This window comes from Dipodomys ordii, unplaced genomic scaffold, assembly GCF_000151885.1.
Source record: "Dipodomys ordii isolate 6190 unplaced genomic scaffold, Dord_2.0 Scaffold3, whole genome shotgun sequence".
In the NCBI taxonomy this organism is placed as follows: Eukaryota; Metazoa; Chordata; class Mammalia; order Rodentia; family Heteromyidae; genus Dipodomys; species Dipodomys ordii.
Window position 1 is genome coordinate 20254751 of NW_012267219.1, and position 22727 is coordinate 20277477.

Sequence of the window (22727 nt, forward strand, 5' to 3'; positions counted from 1 at the left end):
TAATGTCTTGTATATCTCATTGTTGCAATGGGTCCACCTGTATCCCTATTTAAATAATTTGTTTTTTCCCTTCCCCTCCACAAATTATACCAATATCAAATACACTGAAAACAGTGGTTATATTGTGGGGGAGGGACATACAAAGCAACAAAGAAATATCTTATAAATATGTTAGAAACAATATCAAGAAAGAAAAAAACATTTGAGTCCTTATCTTGGGGTTCATTTCGCCTAATATCAACTTATCTGACCTCTTCTGCTTGACTCGGACATATACCAGTTATTGCAAATAAGGAAAACCATGGGACCTATGTTTCTTTGGGCCTGGCTTACTTCACTTAATATAATTTTTTCCAAGTCTTTCCATTTCCTAACAAATGGGGCAATGTCATTCTTTCTGATAGAAGCATAGAATTCCTTTATATCAAGTTTTAGGAAACAGTACTCTGCAATCAGGTGTAATGTTGCTTATGAGCCTCCCTGGAGCATGAGGATTTTGCAGAATAGGACTTAAAATGTGTGAGACAAAGATAGGTAGGAAATAGGTTTTAAAAGTTTGAAGGTCAGGGGCTGGGAAGGTGGCTCAGTGGAAGAGCGCTTGCCTTGCATGCATGAGGCCCTGGGCCCTCACCACATAAACAAAAAGAAAAAAGCCAGAAGTGGCTGTGTGGCTCAAGTGGTAGAGCGCTAGCCTTAAGCTGAAGAGCTGACGGATAGCACCTAGGCCCAGAGTTCAGGCCCCACGACTGGACCCAAAAAAAAAAAAAAGTTTGAAGGTCAACTGTGGTTTGAGTGCCTGTAAATACCAGGCTCTATCTTACCCTGTAGGGGACTTGAAATGTGTCACTTGGAGAAACTCAGTTCTAAAAGCTAGCATTTGAACAGTATTATTGAAATTTTGTATCTCAATATGTGTACAGTATGTTTTTAGTTTAATTTTCTTATCAATTTAAAGTATTTTCTAATAAAATTAACACAGATAATTTTTTTAAATTTAATTTTATTTTATTTGTGAACATACTGTACAGAGGGGTTACAATTACATGGGCAGGATAATGCATATATTTCTTACCAAGCATTGCAGCCTCCTCCTTTATTTACCCTTCACATCCCTTCCCAGCCGCCCCCTTCCCAATCCCAATCCCAATCCCAATCCTTCCCCTCCCCCCGCACCGACGTTGTAAAGCTCATTTTGGACATGACAACTTGTACTTCTCATTGTTGCAACAGGTCCACCTGTATCCTTAAACGACTTGTTTTTCCCCATCTCCTCCACAAGTTATACTGACATCAAATATAGTAACACAGATAATTTTAGGTAGCATTGCTACATGGAAACCTGTCCTTTCAGTGTTTTCATTTACTTAGTGTTTTAATTTACTAAGGTTTAAACTCAGAACCTTCTACTTTCTGGGCAGGTGATCTATCATTTTAGCCATGTAACAATGTCCCATGTCTGTGTGTCTTTTTCTCTTTCTCTCTTTCTCTTTCTTTCCCTCTCTTTCTTTCTTTCATCTTTAAGTAATGTACAAAAGAGTTGCTATTTAACAATTTATAAATACACTATATTTTAATCATTGTCACTCCTTAGTAGTAAATTTTTCTTTGCATTGTAGATGCAGAGACTCTTGCAGATTTAAAGACTTTTTTTAAACTTTTTTTATATGGACCTATTTTTCTTTCTTTTTTTTTTAATGGACCTATTTTTCTACTGCAGAAGGTTTATCTTTGTAAGCTTGAGCTAAATATTTCTAGGCTTGGGGAGAAACAATCCTTGTATGCATGTGAATGCATTTGTTAAAAACATTTTTTTCCCTGAATGGACTTGATGATTCTATAATATTTACATATTAAACACAAATGTTCAGTAGGTATGGTACTATATAAAGATTTAGTTCAGTTATTTTAATTTTTACTTTGGCTATATACATGCATATATATGTATATCTTTCTATGTAGTTTTTCTTTTAATTGTGTATTGACTTGACTATAATGATAGATTATGATTTATTTCTATAATCCTTATTGAAGTTTTTGGCAGTTCCCTTTTTTGTTTGTTTAGTTTTATAACAATACTTCATTATTAGACCTAACAGAGTTTACAAGATTGTGTATAATAAATATATATTACCAAATCACTAATGATATAAAATGTTATTGCATACTCATACTGTATACTACAAATTGTCCAGCAAAACTGTCCAATTAGTATTTCTCCAACACATTATATCTACCTTAATATTTTCTTTACTTCTTTAAGAATTATACATATATATATATTTAAATTATATTTTTATGAACTAATGAAATTGTTCTGTTTAGTGTTGTAAAAATTCAGGTATTTACTGTGCTCTTTTCTATAAATTTCTTTTATATTCTTTTAACCTTTCTACTGGATTATTTTGCCTTCTGTGATTCATAATTGAGAGATTTAAGGGCTAGTAGGAAACTTATATCACAAGGTAGAGACCTGAATTTCAGTCCAAGTAATGCACCTTTCATCCTGCCTCCAAAATGTTTACAAAATCTGTTATCAGTTTCTGTCTTCTGTGTGACTATTTCAGTTTATAATTCTACTAATAATATTCTCACATCCGTTTAGTTAGCTTTCCTGACAACTCAATTGTAATATGAAGAATTCAATTCATTCCAGAGCCTGGGAGAAATATTATTTATGTCTCATTGTGGCTTGTTTATTTATTTACAATTAGGATACTATACACCACAGTTCTGTGAAATGAAAGTAGGAATCTCATAGAAACTTTAATGACAGTACTGAGAATTAGACTTCTATAGGTGCAGGATGATGATCAGCTCTGCCTATATGTGCAGCACCTAGTTTACCATCCCAGGATTAGGGCAGTTGTATTTTTAAAGCTGACAGCTGGTGTTCATGGACTGTCATGTTTGAAAACTACTTTTTAATTCATTTTGACTCTTCCTTCTCCCCCTCCACTCATGTTTTCTTGATAGAGGGTAAAACTCCAAAAAAATTCGAATACTAATCTTATAACAGGTATATATATTCAATGTGGAGTAGATAAGGAGATATATCACTACCCATTATTCATAATGGATTTCATTAATTGAATGGACTAATTATGTGGTAAATATTGAATTATTTGCTAATGCTTCCTATAACAGATATTAATTCACTAGATTACCTGGGTCTTATCTATCTCAGAAAGCAACACCTGTCTTGAATAGTTTGAGTGTACCAACCAAGAACTGAGAATCTAAATGTAGCCTATTAGAGTGAGCTGTGGCTATACCTCAAGGTTGGAGGACTTTTAATTAAACTCCAATCTGAGCACATAGTGAGCTTTCCTCTCAAGAAATTAAAAGTATTTTAAAAAGCAATGTTAAGGTGAACTTTGGGATTATTCAACTTATTTTTTGATTTAATCTCTAGATCAGAGCATAGGGACTAAATGAAAAAATAAGCTTTTTAAGGCCTTACGTAAAATGAGAGGGAAAAAAAAGATTCATAGGATTAGTGAATGAGATTAGCAGACAGATTAGATTTTGTTACAATTATTTTTATATGTGATAACTTTTTAATTTCTAGGAGAAGCATTAAAGAGGAATGAAACTTTCTATTTGAATTTTCAGTTACTCGTGGTAGTAGATCACAAGACTGTAAAAGCTCTTCCATTGTAAGCATTTTAATAGCAGCTTTGCTTCTTGGTTTAGTTCCTCCCTGATAGTGCATTAATTTCATACTTACAAATGTCACTATGGAGTTAGAATGTGTGTATGGGGCTGCTTCACTTAAGAAGCTTTAGTGTCTCTTGATCTTAGTTATTTTATTAATTTAAATGGAAAGTATTATAAAAATGTTTTAAAATTTAAAGTACTGCATTGGTAAATGTGATTATTTTACTTCTTTTTCATTTTAAATTACACTTCCAGTACTTAAAATATTTATCATTGAATAGTTTTTCACTACTCACATCTTTATCATATTTTTTGTTTTGTTTTGTTATGTGGCCAGAGAATGAAACACAGGTGGCCTTCCTTTATGTTAAACAATGGCCTATGTCAAAGCTAACATTCTCAGCCCTTTTTATTACTTTATTCTGAAACAAGCTAGGCTCGAACTTGTAGGAAACATTTTTAAAAATATTTTTGAAAGGAATAATTTGGTCCCATCTTCAATCACTCCACATCAGGATGTATAAGAATGGTCTTGGTCATACTTCAAAATTAGCAACTTATTTTAAAATCAGGAATTTTTTTATGTCTTATCCATAAAGTCTCCTCTCTTGATCTTCACCAAATAATATGTATCTTCCTCATAGAACTGAGTACTCAAGAATATGCCTGAGTTAGTGAGTTATCAAATTACTACAGCTTCTAATGTATTATTGTTTTGAATATTTATTTTCTAAAATTGCTGAAATTACATACAATATCTTAAGGGTATATAAGCTATTCCCAGAGAGAAGATAATGAGGATTTTCACCATTTCATTTGGTCAGACAGACCTACCACTTTTTGAAGATGAGGATGATTCTTGTAAAGCCCTTATTTTTAAAAAAAATCTGCAAGGAAATCATGAGAAGTGTTATTACATGTTAGATGCCATTGATGTTATTGACAGGATATGGCAACCAATGAAAACCTATTTTATACATTCTGCAAGAAGATTCAAGACAATGATGTTCAGGTTGGAATGGACATAGCCCAATATCATTACTGCCCCTTAAATAGGATCCTACTATATCTTATATTTTCTTTTTTTGTTGTTGTTTTGTTTTGTTTTGTTTTGTTTTTGCCGGTCGTGGGGCCTGAACTCTGGGCCTGGGCGCTGTCCCTCAGCTCTTCAGCTCAAGGCTAGTGCTCTACCACTTGAGCTACAGCACCACTTCCGGCTTTTTCTGCTTATGTGGTGCTGAGGAATTGAACCCAGGGCCTCATGCATGCAAAGCAAGCACTCTACCACTGAGCCACTTTCCCAGCCCCGATCTTATATTTTCTTATATGCTTTTTTTTTTAAAACCATACACCTAAATCATAAAGAAGAGAAATATTTTTGACCTACTGTTTATCAGGCAGGTCTTTGAATCTTTGGTTATTGGTATTTTAGAAAGGAAGAAGAATGAAAGACAGTTTTCAAATTATATAAAAATTAACACTCCACAGTCATTGTTCTGAAGTTATTATTTTTTTCTGAACGTATTTAAAAGATAGGAAAAGAATGAGGATCTATATTTGGGACATAATGCAGTTTTATAATTGCTCGTATAAAATATATATTTTACCCCTTAATGTTAAAAAATGCCATACTGATGATGATCTTTATTTCTCTCCCTCTCTTTTGGTTTCAGAGGAAGAACTTGTCTCTTTTGCTCAGCATTAGTTTGTTAACTTTCTGGGGGACCTCCCTTTTGGGTGCCCGGTTTTACTGGATGGGAAACAAACCACCAAGCTTTTCCAACTCGGACAACCCAGCTGCTGACTCTGATAGCCTCCTGGCTCGCACACTTACCTTCTTCTATTTGCCAACCAAGAACTTCTGGTTGTTGCTCTGCCCAGATACTCTCAGTTTCGACTGGTCAATGGATGCCGTGCCTCTTCTCAAAACAATTTGTGATGGGAGAAACCTACACACTGTGGCCTTCTATACTGGACTCCTCCTCCTTGCCTACTATGGTTTGAAGAGCCCGAGCTCAGAAAGAGAATGCAATGAGAATGCTGTGATAAATGGCAAGCAGAATGCAAATGGACACAGCTGCCATTCTGAAGTGGAGTACCGGAACTCAGAGATTAAGCCCAGCTTTGCATCCAAAGTAGAAAATGGCATTAAAAATAATGTATCGCCGAGAACACAACTCCCTTCTACTGAAAACATTGTTGTTCTGTCTTTATCTTTGTTAATAATACCCTTTATTCCTGCCACAAACTTGTTTTTCTATGTTGGCTTTGTAATTGCAGAGCGAGTGTTATATATTCCTAGTATGGGCTTCTGCCTCCTGATTACAGTAGGTGCCAGAGCCCTTTATGTCAAAGTCCAAAAGCGGTTCCTCAAGAGCTTGATTTTTTATGCTACAGCTACACTAATTCTTTTCTACGGACTCAAGACTGCAATCAGGAATGGAGACTGGCAGAATGAGGAAATGCTCTATAGGTCAGGGATAAAAGTAAACCCAGCTAAAGGTAATATTTTATTTTATGCTTTTGCTTGGACTGTTTACACTTCCCAACTTTTTATCCTTTTGCTTCATAACACATAGTCATACAGAAGAAGAGATCCTTTCATGCAAAACCAATACCTTTCATTATTTTTATGAGACTTGTAGAGGCATTCCCAGCAATTCTGTAGTTAGTGAAATATTTTCCTGATAAGATTTATCTAGAAGAATTAGAATGTGTCTTATTTTGAATTGATAGCACAAGAATTTAGAAAACAGGACTTGCTTCCTACATTTGAAATGACTAATAATGCATATCTCTTTCATCATGCAATGAGTCAGGTTATCTCTGTACATATCAGTTCTTGTGTTTTCCAATGCTTGTTTGATGGAACACCGCTAGTCCTGAAGGAAAGACTACCACTGCATCTTGGAATGGTGTCTTGGAGTTGTCAGTGTGTGTGAGTAGAGGAACAACTCACTATTAGCTCTGTAGAGGTTAAATAATGTGTGTTGCCAACCTGAGGTGGCACAGCCTTATTTAAGGTTTCTTAAGTTCACCTAAGGAACTAATGCTTTTCACAATAGAATGAGAAGGTTGGTGAAACCTTACTTTTATTGCTTTAGGTTTAAAAAATATTTGAGCAAATCTCAAAATTGATAGCCAAAGCAGAATTAAATTTTCTTTAAAGAAAAATGCAAGTAGCTGGCCACTTTGAAAATAGATTCCTTTGGTTTAAACAATTTAAATAGTGTTTGAGACAGAGAACAGTTGAATAGAAGTAAGTGTACAGTGTAGAAATATGTTATGGTAAATCGTGCCAGATTTCCTTACTCTTCATGAGTCATGTTTTTATTCCTGACATTATGGTTGCTTGTATAACATTCTGAATGTAGATTTTGGTAGTCCTTCCAATGTAATTTTCTATTAAGACTCAAATACCAAAGGTTGAAGATGTATGAAGATGGCTTACTAATACATATCTGGATATGATCCAAACATCAAGACACTTAGAAACAACTTTGTCATCTTTCTCTGATTAGCACAAATTAAGCCAAGAGTTCAGTGAGCATTGTGTGTGGCTTAACACATTGTGTTCAGCCAAGAATGAATTGTTTCTATTTATTTACTAATAGGTTGCAGGGATTTTGATGGGAAATAGAAATATTAATGTTGAGCTAGTGCATAGTGTAGAGTTGTGCAGTTCTCAAGCCTCAGTGATGAAATATGCAAAATTTGTTGCACTTGTTTTTGTGAATACTTTTCAGCTATTTCATTTTTTGTTTTGTTTTCCGTTACTGGTTGATAGATGTATATAGAATAAGTCTATGTTGCCATAGACTTGTTAAAAACACATCCATGGTAAAGAATTAAAAAACAAAACCCTGAGTATTTATGAAATTTGTTTTTGGTTAAATTTCGGACTACACTCCTATTCCAAAGGGCTATGATAGCCGTGAGTTAAATAAGATAGAAATGTAACAACCTAAGCATGTGCAGCTCGGAGCTGATAAGATGGCGCCATGCTTTTTCTTGTTTGTTCCCCTGCCATCTCAGTGGTGTCACCCTGTTCCTGTGGTCCAGGAGGGCTCATTATCACATCAGCACTTCAGCTCGCAGGAAATACCAGACAAAGGGCAAACTTTAGGTATACCCATTCTCTCCAGGTCCTTTCACTGAAATTGCACACCCCACATTTTCTCACAGATCGTTAGCCACGCCAAGCCACAAGAAATGCTGGGAAATGTTATCTAGATTCTAGGAAGCCAAGTATCTCGCTATTTTTTTTTTCCTGAAAAAGAAGGAAGGCAGATGCTCAGAGAGCAGGTTGTAAATAGTCTTCCCTGTTCCAGATGTGTGAAAATATTTTTAAAACTCCATAGATACTTTTCAGCCATAGCTATTCTGCTTGCTAATGGATATAGAAGTGAGTCTATATTTTGGTGACATGGTTAAAGTATTCAGTCATTTCTTCATCTAGTTACTCAGTTACAGAACTACTAAGCATTGCCTATTTCCTTCACTACATATTTTATTGTCACTTCTCTTTTGCAGTGATTGAGTTTGAACTAAGGGTCTTGCGATGCTATGCAAGCACTCTACTACTTGAGCGAAAGATTGTTTTAGTTATGTATCAGATAATGCCATACATGTTTGTCTGGTTCTCTTACCACTTCTTTCTGTGTATTTGGCATTATCACAGGCTTCTATGATAGTATCAATTAGCTTATTTATTTATTTTATTTTTTTCTGGTCCTTAAACTCAGGGTCTGGACACTGTCCCTTTGTTCAGGCTAATGCTCTGCCACTTGAGCCACAGCTCCACTCCCAGCTCTTCTTCTTTGATACTTAACTGGAGATAAGAGTCTCACAGGCTCTCCTGCCTAGGTGGCTTCAAATCACTATCCTCAGATCTAAGTTTCCTGAGTAGCTAAGATTACAGGCATGAGCCATCAGCTTCTGGCTCAACTGACTTTTTACTTCAGTTGGCCTTAACTATCATCATCCTATCTTTATCTCCCCAGTAGCTGGGATTGCACACATGCACAACAATTTTTGACCCTCCATGTCTTTTCCATAACACTTGAAATATGGCATAATGCTTAAGCATTCCAAAAATATTATTAGTTAGGTGGATGCATAGCTGAATAGAATTATTTAAGTCCTTTAACATATCAATTAGTAAGACCTTGAAATCAGTATTCCCCACATTGCCCTAGTTAACTGCTTTACCTGCAGCCTTTACCATCTCAGTAGATAGAAACTCCAACTTCCCAGCAGCATTGACAACAATCTGAGTTGCCTGGGCTTTCTTTCTTCCTTTGCTTCTTCCACAGCCATTACATCAGTAATTCCTTTCTATTGTGTCTTCAATAATGCATCTAGAATCGATCACTTCTTACCACCTCTGATGTTACCACTCTATCTCAAGCCACCATTATCTTTCACTTGATTTATCATTAAGACTTTTACCTGTCAACTTCCATTTTCTTATGTTTTATTTTTTTTCTAAATTTTACATCAGGCATGGTATATTTTATAAGAGGAGCTGACACTCTAGAGTAAGCTTTATATTAATCTGGATGGGAGTCAGACTGTACTTAATGTCTGCGATAGTTCTCCCTTCCAGAAGTGACAAGTTCCTCTAGGGTCCTTGTTTTTAATTATCCTAAGTATTCTCAGTTTACAATTTGCATCTTTCAGCCATAACTCACTACCTTTGTACAGAGATCCTATAGGTTTGGCTATCGGTTTTCTATTACCTAACAGTTAAATCTCAGCTTCTCTGGTTTGTGACCTTCAAAAGTGTTCCTTTAGCTTTCTATTTGTCCAATTTCTGGTGGAGAGGAAGTCTTAAAGTGACTGGAGTGAAAGGAGTATGTCTCCTTTCCTCCCCCAGTTCTATAAAAGCTATCATAAAGCCTTTCTCCTAAAATGTATGTCTCTGGATGGAGAGTGCTCAGTGTATATTTTGTAAGACTTATTCTTCTCCTTTCCCTTGCTAGATACAGAGGCAGAGAATGTCTTTCCTAACAGTTTCTATCACCAGCAGTTCCTGCCTCTGCTATGACTCTGGATGTGCCCTGTAGATTTCTGGGTAATGATTGTCAAATGTTTCCTTCATTCATTTTCATTCATTAGTGTTTCCTGCTCTAATGATGACTCCAGTTGCTTTACGGTCTGAGCTGACACCCTGCTTCCCTTGTTATATCCTTTGAGTTTACTCTTAATCAGTTGCCCTAGTGACCCCTGATGTGTGGAAATATACATCAGAGCATGTGTTGCATTTCAATATGGCTTCTCATTTCTTCCAAAAATAAAAATAAAAATTCATACAATTATGGACAAAATCCTATAAATCTAGCAGCCTTTCCTGCTTGTCTCTTTTAGATCCCCTCTTCTTTTAAAATATTCTTGTTTGGTGGTACTAGGGTCTGCGCTCAAGGCTTTGTCCTTGCTAGGCAGGCAATCTATTATTTGAGCTCCTCTAGCCTTTGATATATCCTCTTTTTGCCAGTGAAACATCTTCCCTGGGCTTTTGCCCTTGTCTTTCCCTAGACATTCCTGCTGTGGTAGAGATCTCCTTCTTTACGTCTTTGGACCCAAATCACCTTATTAGTCTGATGTTTTATTGAACATTGTGTACCTTGCTAAATTTACAGCTATCCCTCTGCCTCTGTCCTATCTAGCATGTTCTGTCTTCTTCCATCTTCATTTTACTCCTAGCACTTAACACTATTTGACATACTAAAGTTTTGGTATTAATGAGTTTATGTCTGCATGCATTGACCCTTGTTTTAGAAAATATGGTGCGAGAGGGCAGGTTTTTTTTGTTTTAACAAATACCATATATACATTAGAGACTGTACCCGGTAGAGACAATATATTCAGTCAAGGAAATATTCAATAGTAAGAGTATGGTTATTGTCCTTCCCCTAAAAAAAGTTTTTTTTAATGTTTTAGAGGTCTAATGTACATCCATGAGTTAGGGCAAAAGTGAACTATGAGGCTATGTACCAGGTACTGAGCAAACGAGAGTGGTAGAATCGGGAGTGGAGTGACTTTTGGATCTGCTGTCATTGACAGGACTACTTCAGTGATACATGCTTCTGTTTGGTAGAATCAAAGGTATTTTGATCCAAGGTCCTTTTTTATTTTTCTGCTTCTATTTATAACAAACTAATAATAATTCTAATTTAATTTACTTCCTTAGCAATGATGAGAAAGGCAGTATTCTTCCCTAAGGCAGATTTTTCTTAATCTGTTATGTTATTTGAGCCCAGCAAAAGTTTAGAAATGCTTTAGAGCCAGTCTTTCATATTATCTGAGATGGGAGATAGTTTTCTTTCTGTCTTTGAAAGTCTTTTCAAGTTTTGGAGCACTTCAGTCTAGCACATGTTTTAACAGAATATAATTTTAAGCCTTCTGAAGCATTATAGTTTATAACCACTGCCTTCAATAATGAGTCCCGTAACAGCTGCCAGTCATTAACTGATTGGATACAAATGATGATGGTACAGCCTGTCATAGTGACTGTGTGCTAATTTATGATTTAAATCTGGACGCTGGAGAAATGAGAGCTGATTTAGGCTATCTAAACCACAAGTCCTGTCTCATTATGTGGTTGATAATGTCAGGAAAATACTAGACATAGTTGATTACTGTAGTTTGCTGATTTCACAATGACTCTTTGCATTTTTTGTGCTTAGCTAAGAGGAAATTTTCCATAATGACCACCCGAGTTAACAAAACACATTGCATTTGAAAGACTCCCCATCCTTGTAGAACAACACATTTTTGTAAGTCATTTTAACTAATATTTGCTTGGAAAAGCATTTCTCTATTTATTACAAAACAATTCAATGCATCACATCTTCTTGCCTGGCCTCTGGCCTCACCTAAATCCCCTGGTGTCCTAATCTCATTGTTGTATTCACACTATTGATCTTAGCTCCTGTACCTAGGGAGAAGTCACTACATACTTTTGCCTTTCTCTTTGTCTCAGTCTCTGTCTGTTTCTTTGTTTCTGTCTCTCTCTCCCTCTTCTCTAGCTCTCCCTCTAGCTCTAGCTCTTTCTCACTCCAGCTTCTCTTTCTCTCTTCTCTCTCTCTCTCTCTCTCTCTCTCTCTCACTCACTCGCCTATGGTTTTGGCCTCCTCCAGATCCTGCTTTTAAATCCCCTTCTATCTAGAGCATTGCCAGGTATATACTGGGTGGCATAAGGGTCTGGATCTTCTTAGTAAACTTGTCATTGACTTGCTAAGTTATATTTAATGTAATCTCCTATCTTTGAAGAGCTTTTCACCTGGGTGATTTGCCAGTATCTCAATCCCATCTCCTCTCCAAAACTACTTGTATACTTCTTATTAATAACAAAGTTATTATTGATAGATTAGTGAGTAGACAAAAGAAGAATGATGACATATATATGGCAGTTTATCCGTATGCCAAAAGACATTCAAAATAATTAAACCTTGAGATTTAAAGTTAAATCAATTCTCCATGTCTGTTTGCTTTAGAGAATATGCAGCAAGGATTAAAAGCCAAGTGTTTGTTTATTTTGTTACTGTAAACAAGTAGAATTTTATTTGTCTGCTATACTTCAAGAAAGCCTACAGCACCAAGAAAATATTCATGGCTGGTTATGGGTGACTCATGCCTGTAATAGTAACTGAGATACAAGGCTGAGATACAAGGATTGTGGTTCAAAGCCAGCCTGAGTAGGAAAGTTTCTGAGACATCTCCAGTTAATCAGAAAAAAGCCAGAAGTAGAGCTGGGGCTCAAGAGCAATTTCCCTAAGCAAAAAAGCTCAGGGAAAGTGCCCAGGCCCTGAGTTACAGAAAAAATAAAATAAAGAAGAATACCTATCTTGATAGCCTTTATGAAAGCAATTGTTGAAATTAGAGATGGAAAGAATAAGCAGACTTATTTGAATCTGAGGAACATTTCACAAGCATATGCACATATATATTTTATATTTGTATATATTTTATATTTATATATGTTTATATATGTATAACATACATGTATGTATTTATTTTTTTTTTCCTGTCGTGGGGCTTTATCTCAGGGCCTGGGAGGTGTCCCTGAGCTTTTTGTGCTCAAGGCTAGCACTCTAACACTTGAGCCATAGCACCACTGTTTCTAATGCAATTCTGTGAACTGCAGATGCCAGAGGTAGGTGTCTAATAGTGCAGATATTTGAAACTGACCCATTTGGCCTACATTTACCCCTCTCTCAAGCAAATGATAAGATTTTACATAAATAGATATAGAAAAGCAGAGAGAAACAATCAATTCCTTCAGCTCTATGACTTTTTTTTCACAATCTTTCTTCCTACAATAGTGTAAAACCGATAGATATATTTTAATTTTACATTGTTTTGGTTTTTGAAAGAATATTTTGTTTGGGAAACAACTCAAAATTTAACTCAAATCTCAACCCCTAAACCTTGTGAAAGCTGACATTTTAATTGTGGACTTTATGATCTAAATTCTCAGGGTTCTCTTTAACGCTGGTAAATTGTAATTAACCAGTGAGCTTTGCAATTATGTAATGAATATTATTATGTTTCTCCAGTAATTTGTCATGGTACTTCCAAGGAATGAGGAAAAGTTCTTACAAGGATTTCAGAATTTTATGAAACATAAAATTTACCAATTAAGTCGGGAAGGGAAACTACTATATTATTATAAGACCAACTAGCCGACATAATACACTGTTACAGCACAGATTTTCAAGCCGGGTGCTGGTGGCTCAATTCTGTAATTCTAGCGATTTAGGAGGCTGAAATCTGAGGATTTTCAAGCCAGCCTACTTGGGAAAGTCCAAGAGAATCTTATCTCCAATTAGCCAGCAAAAAGCCAGAAGTGGAGCTATGGTTCAAGTGGTAAAGTGCTAGTCTTGAGAACAAAAGCTAAGGGAGAGCTCCTAGACCCAGAGTTCAAGCTCCAGGACCAGCACACACACACACACACACACACACACACACAGCCAGGACCAGCATACACACACACACATACACATACACAGATTTTCTACACACACACACACACACACACACACACACACAGATTTTCTTTCCCCAAAAGAAACTTACTAGAAAAAAGCTTGTAGTATATGAACTGAGAGGGCTTATTGAGAAACAAATGGTTGAAAGTTAAGTGAGGCTTCTATTTTATCACTATTGCATAGAAAAAGAGGAAATAGGTATGTTGCATGCTGATGGCTAGGAAGATGAGATATGAAGTATCATTCTTGGAAGCCAGGAGAGGCAATAAAGTTCATGAGACTCCATCTCCAAAAGGGCCAGCGAAAAGCACAACTGAAGACAGCTCAAGGGCTAGAAGATACTGCTCAAGCAAAGTCAAGTGAGCTGCGAGTCCCTGAGTTCAAACACCACCAGTACTGAACTAACTAAATAATGTCTCATTGGCTGAACATTTATGATTTTGTGGGTATTTGAAAACCTTTAATCCTAAAATTAGTATGCCTTAAATATATAATGTTAATAGTGATACAAACTACTGAGAACATTTAATTAGCATATGATTAAAGCCGGGTGCCAGTGGTTCACTCCTGTAATCCTAGCTAGTAAGGAGGCTGAGATCTGAGGATTGAGGTTCAAAGCCAGCCCGGGCAGGAAAGTCCATGAGACTCTTATCTCCATAAGCCACCAGAAAACCGGAAATGGTGCTGTGGCTCAATTGGTAAAGAGCTTGTCTTGAGCTGAAGAGCTGACATACAGCGTCCAGGCCCAGAGGTCAAGCCCCACGACTGACTTAAAAAAAAATCATATGATTAAAATGAGATTAAACTATTGATTTATGCACTATTTTTTCTTCTTAAAATTCTTTAATATTTTGTCTTTTATTAAATAGCTATGAAATGTATGCATTAAATATTTATAGAAAAAGAATATATGCATACACCTGTTGTGTGTGTGTTGTATAAAGATTACTAAATTAGGCTCAGAGGTACTGATCTGTAAAATTTCCGTGTTTGTCTCAGGAAGAGGATTGAAAAGGTTAAGACTGTCTTGGGTGGGCTGGGAAGGTGGCTCAGTGGTAGAGCGCTTGCCTTGCATACGTGAGGCCCTGGGTTCAATTCCTCAGAACCACATAAGCAAAAAGAAAAAAGCCAGAAGTGGTGCTGTGGCTCAAGTGGTAGAGTGCTAGCCTTGAGCTGAAGAACTGAGGGACAGCGCCCAGGCCCAGAGTTCAGGCCTCACAACTGGACCCCCCCCCAAAAAAAAAAGACTGTCATGGGCTACATAGCTCAAGACTAGCTGGGCTGCCTAGTAAGACCCTGTTTTACGAAAAAAAAAATAATTTGAGGCAACAATGCTTGATAGAAATGTACTCACTATCTTGCCCATGTAATTGCAACCCCTCTGTATGGTATTTTCACAATAATAATAATAAAAAAAGAAAGTTACAGAAAAAAATAATGTTACTTAAATGGTACCAAATTTTACTTGTTTAGAAATGAGCCTTATATGTGTCTAATACAACTGTTTCTTCTTCTTTTCTCTTTCTCCCTCTCGCTCTCTCTGCACTTGTCTTTTTCAGTTTATTTAGTTCTTTTCTTATTATGTGCTAATTAAAAATATATGATTGCTTAGAATCATAACTCTGTGTGTATATGTAAGACTGTTATATAAGTAACGTCCATCTTGCTTTCAGTATCACATTTTTCAATTCCTGCAAAAAGGCTTTATACTCAAATACTTGTTTTCAAGTCTTTCAAGAACCCTTATCTACTTGTCCTATATCAGAAAAAGAAGGCCAAGTAAATGAAGCTTCCTTAGTTTTTATTGCTAATTGTCTTCTGAAAATACAGAGAATACTTTAAAGTGAGTTACCAAAGAGTTACGCTAAGAGTGAAGGTAATTATAGATGTTTTTAGAAATCTCTTAGTGTCATTTAGATATAATTATTCTCATTTGCACATTAAATATTTTCTGCTTGCACACATGTTCATTCGTTTTTTCTTTTTATTAACTTAATTATGTATGCATTTATTTGTATAAATATTTGTTTATTTGTGACAGAGTTTTGCTATGTATTGCAGTCTCTCCTGAAATTTGTAATCCTCTTTGTCTCTGTCTTCTTCTGACTGCTGAGATCACAGGTGTGCATTACCATGTCTCTCCATTTCTTTTTTTCCCCCTTTTTCTTTCTTCCTTTAAAAATTTTTGTTTGGTTTGGTTTGGCTCCCAGTCTGAATTCAAGACTTGGGCACTGTCCCTCAGCTTCTTTTTGCTCAAGGCTAGCATTCTATCACTTGAACTACAGCTCCATGTCTACTTTTTTTGGTAGTTTTTTGGATGTAAGAGTCCCATGGATTTTTCTGCCCAAGTTTGTTTTGAACCATAATCCTCAATTTAATCCTGGCCTCCTGAATAGCTAGGATTATAGACATGGTCCATGAGTGTCCAGCTGTCCATGTCTTAAAAGATTCACATACATGCACAGTGTACTTCTGATATATTTAAGACTATTGATTACTTGGTCAAAGGAACTGCCAGAAAATAACATATTGAGAGGAAGAGCATATGACATTGTGCATTTTCATTGCACTATGTGCTTGTTGGTGTATACCTGCAGTTCTAGCACTTAGGAGCAGAGCAGGAAGACTGCCAGTTGGAAGCCATCCAGACTTTAAAGTAAAAACTGGTCTCACATAAAAGAAGCAAACAAACAAAATCTCAGAATAGTGGTAGAGACTGCAGTGGTATAAAATACTGAGGAGCCATCTTTAAATACATGAAAAAACTAACACAAAAATTGAGTTACACATGTGAATATTCCAGTATGCATGTAGTGTGCTAAAATGTCACAGGGGCTAAAAATATTGTGGCTTTGCATTGTTACGATTTCATCAAAACACTCAAATATCTGTTTTAAAGGACTTCCCTCTCCTTATTAATTTAGTTTCAGATCTATTTGAAGAAAGCAAAGATAGGAAAGAAAAAGTCATTTATTAAATTCTGTAATTAGATCTACAGGTAAGTGTACAGATTATGTCACTGAGTCATGCTCTTTAATTTCTTTCACTTAATATTTGAACCAGGCCTATTTTATCACTCATTTAGTATCACACCCTCTAGGGTACAATTGCTTCAGAAAAACAAATTCTTCCAGCTTGGGAAAGACTGTTGTTTCCCTAGAGTCAATAAAAAGTGATTTTCATGTAATTAGTAATAAGTCAAGACTGCCCCCACTAAATATCTTAATAAAACATGGAGTAAAAAAATGCTGGGGAAAAAAAAAACAAAGTAAAATGAACCAACAACAAAAACAATAACAACAACAAAACCCTACAAATTTATCTGTTCTAAAATGTCATGCAATTAAGTGGCTGTTTAACCTTTCTGTCATCCCCTCATTCCACACTGAGATTAGAATGTTTAAAATAATTACCTTTCATGCAAAAATGTTATTTATTTAAATTATAGTTTAGGTAATACCTGAAGTCCAAGGATTCTACAGTGGTTAAAAAGAAATAGACTTTGGAAGCAAAGATTCAGACGTGTTAGCATTTTATTTAATCTTTTTGAGTGTCTCTTTGCTTGTTAGTACTATATATATATATATATATATATATATATGCATGTATATATATATATTTTTTTTTTTTTTTGGTGGTTGTGGGGCTTGAACTCTGGGCCTGGGCACTGTCCCTCAGCCTTCAGCTCAAGGCGAGTGCTCTACCACTTGAGCCATAGCATTACTTCTGGTTTTCTAGTGGTTTTATTGGAGATAAGAGTCTTATGGACTTTCCTGCCTGGATTGGCCTCCTGAATAGCTAGGATTACAGGCGTGAGCCACCAGTGCCCAGCATGCATATATATATATATTCTTATTAGATATATTAGGCACTAATATATTAATCACAAATAAATTACTTCTTCTCTGGCACAGAAAATTAGCAAAATTTTATTTTTGGTCCCCCTTTGAAAAATAGATATCTGATTTTAAACAAGTAACTCATAGTTGGAGAAAAGAGATATGAGGATTTTTCCTATTTATTTTTTTTTTAATTTAAATTTTATTTTATTTGTGAACATACTGCACAGAGGGGTTAGATTTTTCCTATTTATTAATTGAACTTTAATACTTCAATTTCATCAAATATTTATGAATTACTCAGAATTTTGATACAGAGTTAAAGAAAGTCCCAAGCTTAATACACACACATATGCACACACACATACCACGCATAATGACTATCATGTAATTAGTAAAATGACCAGACTGATCTTATATATAGAAATGAAAAATTGTTTTCATTTCTAAAAAGAACTACTTAGAAGGCAGAGATCTGAAGATTGCAGTTCAAACCAGCCTCGACAGGAAGGTCCTTGAAACTCTTACTTCCAATTAATTTGCAAAAAGCCAAGAGTGGAGATATGGTTCCAATGGTACAGTGTCAGACTTATGTGAAAAAAGCTAAGTGAGAATGTGAGGTCCTGAGTTCAAGTACTGCTACTTACACACACACACACACACACAACAACAACAACAACAAAAATCTTACTTTTTTTTTGTTCATCTTAAATTATATTTAGATAAGTAGCCAAGAGTTTGATAAGTACCCTTGCCAATTTTGGTGACTGTGTTAGTTTATTGGTGAAATACAACTGCAACTATGACAGTTTAATGTGCTTAGTTACTCATGTAGACCTGAGCTGTAAAGAGCTATACTGATGCTAACAAATTTCATCTCTCATTCAATAATTTGTCTGAGAGCAATGTATGACACATCACAGACAATTACTATGTTTTTCATCAAAAATAGATATAAAATTTTATCAACTTTTTATCATAAAGTAAAAACAAAAAATACTTGTCTGTCTTTGATAACTTTGTGAAATGTCAGGCATGAAATCACAATACTTCAAATTATTTTGAATTTCCTTTATGATATCTGAAAATATGTATTCAAATGAAGATATTAAGATAGACTGGGAAGAGTTATTGCTGCAGATCACTTAGCTTTTGTAGCGGGAACTCACATTTGATTTTTCTCTTTGCAACAACTTTAGAGGAAGGGAATATTTAATTGTTCTGCTTTTTAAAGATCATAAAATAAACCCTGGAAGATTGTGGATTGAGTACAAGAGGACCTTTCGATGGGAATTAAGGTTGTTTCTCAGTAAGTGGTTGAACATCAGTGTCTCCACCATCTTTGAGTAACAAGCATTATTTGTTGGCATAAGTAGGGTTTGTTCTGTTTCCAAAACAATGAGGCAAATGTGACCTTAAAAATTATATTTCCCTGGAAATAACTATATTGCTTATTGTTTATTCTTCTGTGGTCTGGAAAACATAGCATGAATATGGAATACCAAATAGCTTCATCTTGTGGCTGAGTATTATTTGTTCCTACTGTCTCTGACAGAATGACTAAAACTACATCCCTATAATAGCAGGTATGAACCATCGCTATTGGCTAGTTTTACTCTATATTTTATTTTTTGTTATTTATTTTTATTCTATCTTCTATTTATATTTTATTTATTATTTATTTATTTTTATTCTTTTTATTCTTCTATGCTTTTTGAAGACAGAAGTTTCTTACAAAATGAATTTGTATAACATGAATTAAATGAATCCTCTGAGTATTTCAAAGAGAAAGCATTGCATTATTATTATTTTTATTTTTTTTTGTCAGTCGTGGGGCTTGAACTCTGGGCATGGGCTCTTCAGCTTAAGGCTAGTGCTCTACCACTTGAACCACAGTGCCACTTCTGGTTTTCTGACTGGTTTATTGGAGATAAGAGTCTCACAGACTTTCCTCTCCGGGCTGGCTTTGAACCGCAATCCTCAGATCTCAACCTCCTGAGTAGCTAGGATTACAGGCATGAGCCATCAGCGCCAGGCTGTTAAAATTTTAGAACAAATGAATTGCATGTTTTGAACTTCATATAAGCACCTAATAATATGTGTGTGCATATCTTTTCCATGTCTTCTGTTAGATTTCTAATGCATGGACAACTTATTTAGGCTTCCTTAAAATTCTTTGGAAGATTTGAAGGATTTTATTTCGGTAACCATACTTCTAAAAGTCATTTCCTGCAATAGTCATGTCAATAAAATATATAGGCTTAAAATATAAAAATGTACATTACATTAAATGTTATGAAAACACATGAACTTGAGGTAGTCTAACACATAAGAACTAAAGTGGACATTTTAAGGTAATTCCAAACACCTGTTTTGAATTATCTTACCTCAAAAACTTAATGTTAACATTCTTCAAGCAGTGTAAAGCAAATCTCATCTCTTTGTTTTATTTTATTTTTTTGTAGCACTGAAGTTTGAACACAGACTCTCCTGTTTTCTTGCAGATGCTCTATCACTTGAACCACACCCTGAACTCTTTTTGCCTCCATTTATATTCCAAGTAGGACTCAGATTGTGCTCCTCCCATGTAGTTGAGGTTACAAAAGTGAATCAACACATTTGGCTTGTTCATTTGAGATATGATACCATTAACTTTCAGCCTGGGCTGGCACTGAACCATACATAACCCCATGAACCTCCTTGTCGTCACATACCAAGTAGGTGAGATTACAGGAATGTGCCATCATACCCAGCCTTCACCTCTGTTTTTACTATTTATGAATTGTATGATACAGGATTTTGTTTTTTAGTTCTTGCATGTTTTTGTTGTCCAGTTGTGCTCCAGAATTTCTGTGTTATTTGTAGGACCTATCTACTTGCACAGTAATCCACAAAGTCTATTGGAGATCATTTCCCCACTGTTGGCCAACACCAAGATACTTTGTATTAACTACTTGTTTACATGTTCTCTTAGGTATTTCTTGGGGAGTGGAATTGCTGGTCAAGGCTTACCTTTGATTTAGTCAATTTGTTGACTTGACTCAAACCTGTCAGATGGACTAACAAAATTTCTGTCCAAGTGATATTCCTACCCAGAAGGCAAGGATCTTTTCTTAATACCCTCAAGAATGTTTCCTCCTCCTCCTCCTCTTCTTCTTCTTTTTCTTCTTCTTTCCCCTCCTCCTTCCCCCTCCCCCTCCTCCTTCCCCCCCCCCCTCCTCCTCCCCCCTCCTCCTCCTCCTCCTTCTTCTTCTTCTTCTTCTTCTTCTTCTTCTTCTTCTTCTTCTTCTTCTTCTTCTTCTTCTTCTTCTTCTTCTTCTTCTTCTTCTTCTTCTTCTGTAATTTTTACTTTGGCAATCTGGGTATAAAAGATGTCTCATGGTTGATGGTTGTAGTTTGAATTTTTCTGGGTTACAAGGAAATGTGTGTGTTGATCTATTAACTTAAAGGTTTAATATTTATTTTTGTTTCCTCTTTAGGTAGATTCCTGTTTCTGCCTCATAGCTTTTTTTTATTGGATTGTTTTCTATGTTGTTTTCTTGCTTCATAGGTACAAATCTTTCTATTTTTTATTTTAGAATGCCTTTTTAAAAAATGTTGTAAATATAGTCTCCTAATGTATCATGTATTTATACTCTTCCTTAGTGTCATTTAATCACTAGTAGCTCTTTATCTAGAAGGCCTCAAGTTCCTTAATTGTTTTACCCTTTGAGTTTTGCCTAGGTTCCTTTTAAAATAGTCATATTACATTTCAAAGATATTCTGTATGTTCTTATTTGAGCTCTGATTTTTTTTCACAATTAACTTTTTAGCTACCTGAAGTTTAATATGTATATGATAGATCTAGTGCAAACACCTAGTTTTAGTTTGCACTAATACTAATATAAGTTTTATGAGATTCTTAATAAATGGTGCTTGTTTTGGTTTTGTAATGATACATGGTCTCATCCACAAGCCTTGGAATATTCTTTTATTTCTTTGAGATTTGGATGGAATATTTTCAAGTAGTGAGATGAGATTTTAAAAGAGACAATGTATAAATGGTAGTTTGGTAATATAATCAAAATTTTCAAGATAATAGGAAAATAAACCACAGAATCTGCTATACTGATTAATTCTTTCCATTAATTAATAGAAATAAAATATCTCAGCCTTCTATAGTGTGCTTTTTATATTTCTCTTTAATATATTTAACTTTAAACTGTCATATAGCATTAGCTGAAATCAAGTCCCAATATAGCTTTTTTTTTTACTTTTTTATTATTGTAACAGAAAAATGAATAATTTTATTGCAGAATTTATATTTTAGGTTATTCTCTACAGCCTTTCTTTATATTAGCATCTAGACATGAAAAAGAAAAAGAAAAAGTAATCACATTTGTATTTGGAAGTTACAAATCTGGGATTGCTGACAACAGTTTTTCCACCCAAAATTTATGATAATTATGTACTTAATCTTGGCAGTTCTTCACAAACCTGAAGTCCTTTTTTATTGGCACTATATTGGAGAACCGTTATTGATGGGGAAAAATACATTATGAAAGGGAATTGTTTTTGTATTTGAACATGATGAACTCTTCTAGATCAACATCCTTTGTCCAGAGACCACCAGGCCACATAAATAGGTTACAGGCATTTAGCTGAATAATTTTTTTTTCAATGAAAGAGAAGATTATTTCATGGAGAATCTGGAGCATCACTGTATGTGTTTACATACATACAGAATTTTGGCTTTGGTTGGGGAATTTCAAAGATAATGGAAAGAAGTTAGGGTTTCTCTAAGATTTTAAGTCACTTAGCAACAAGACTAAGTTTTGGGGTTTTTGTTTGTTTTTTTGGGGGGTCCTGTCGTGGGACCTGAACTCTGGGCCTGGGCGCTGTCCCTCAGCTCTTCAGCTCAATGCTAGTGCGCTACCACTTGAGCCACAGCGCCACTTCCGGCTTTTTCCTTTTTGCTTATATGGTGCTGAGGAATCGAACCCAGGGCTTCAGGCATGCAAGGCAAGCGCTCTACCACTGAGCCACCTTCTCAGCCCCTAAGTTTTTGGCATTTTCTGAGTTCTATAGTAATCTTTCTTTTTCAAATTTAGATAGAATCATGAAGTGGTCTTGCTTTTTTTCATCTCATCATGCTTTCAGAGTAAATTTGCCTAGTATTGCATAAGACCTTTGGTCTCAGGGATGGGGAACCATTTTTTCCCATGGGCCATGGGCCATGGTAACCTCATTTGAAGGCCAT

General features: G+C 35.4%; 1 protein-coding gene across 1 annotated transcript in view; it reads left to right on the forward strand.

Moving 5' to 3' along the window:
- Tmtc2 (transmembrane and tetratricopeptide repeat containing 2) overlaps positions 1-22727 on the forward strand; it is a 350008-nt gene that overhangs the window by 174962 nt on the left and 152319 nt on the right. Inside the window, exon 2 of the mRNA XM_013020555.1 lies at positions 5331-6159. Within this exon, the coding sequence (XP_012876009.1) occupies positions 5412-6159 (748 nt within the window). The 5' untranslated portion in view covers positions 5331-5411. The remainder of the gene's footprint in view (positions 1-5330; positions 6160-22727) is intronic.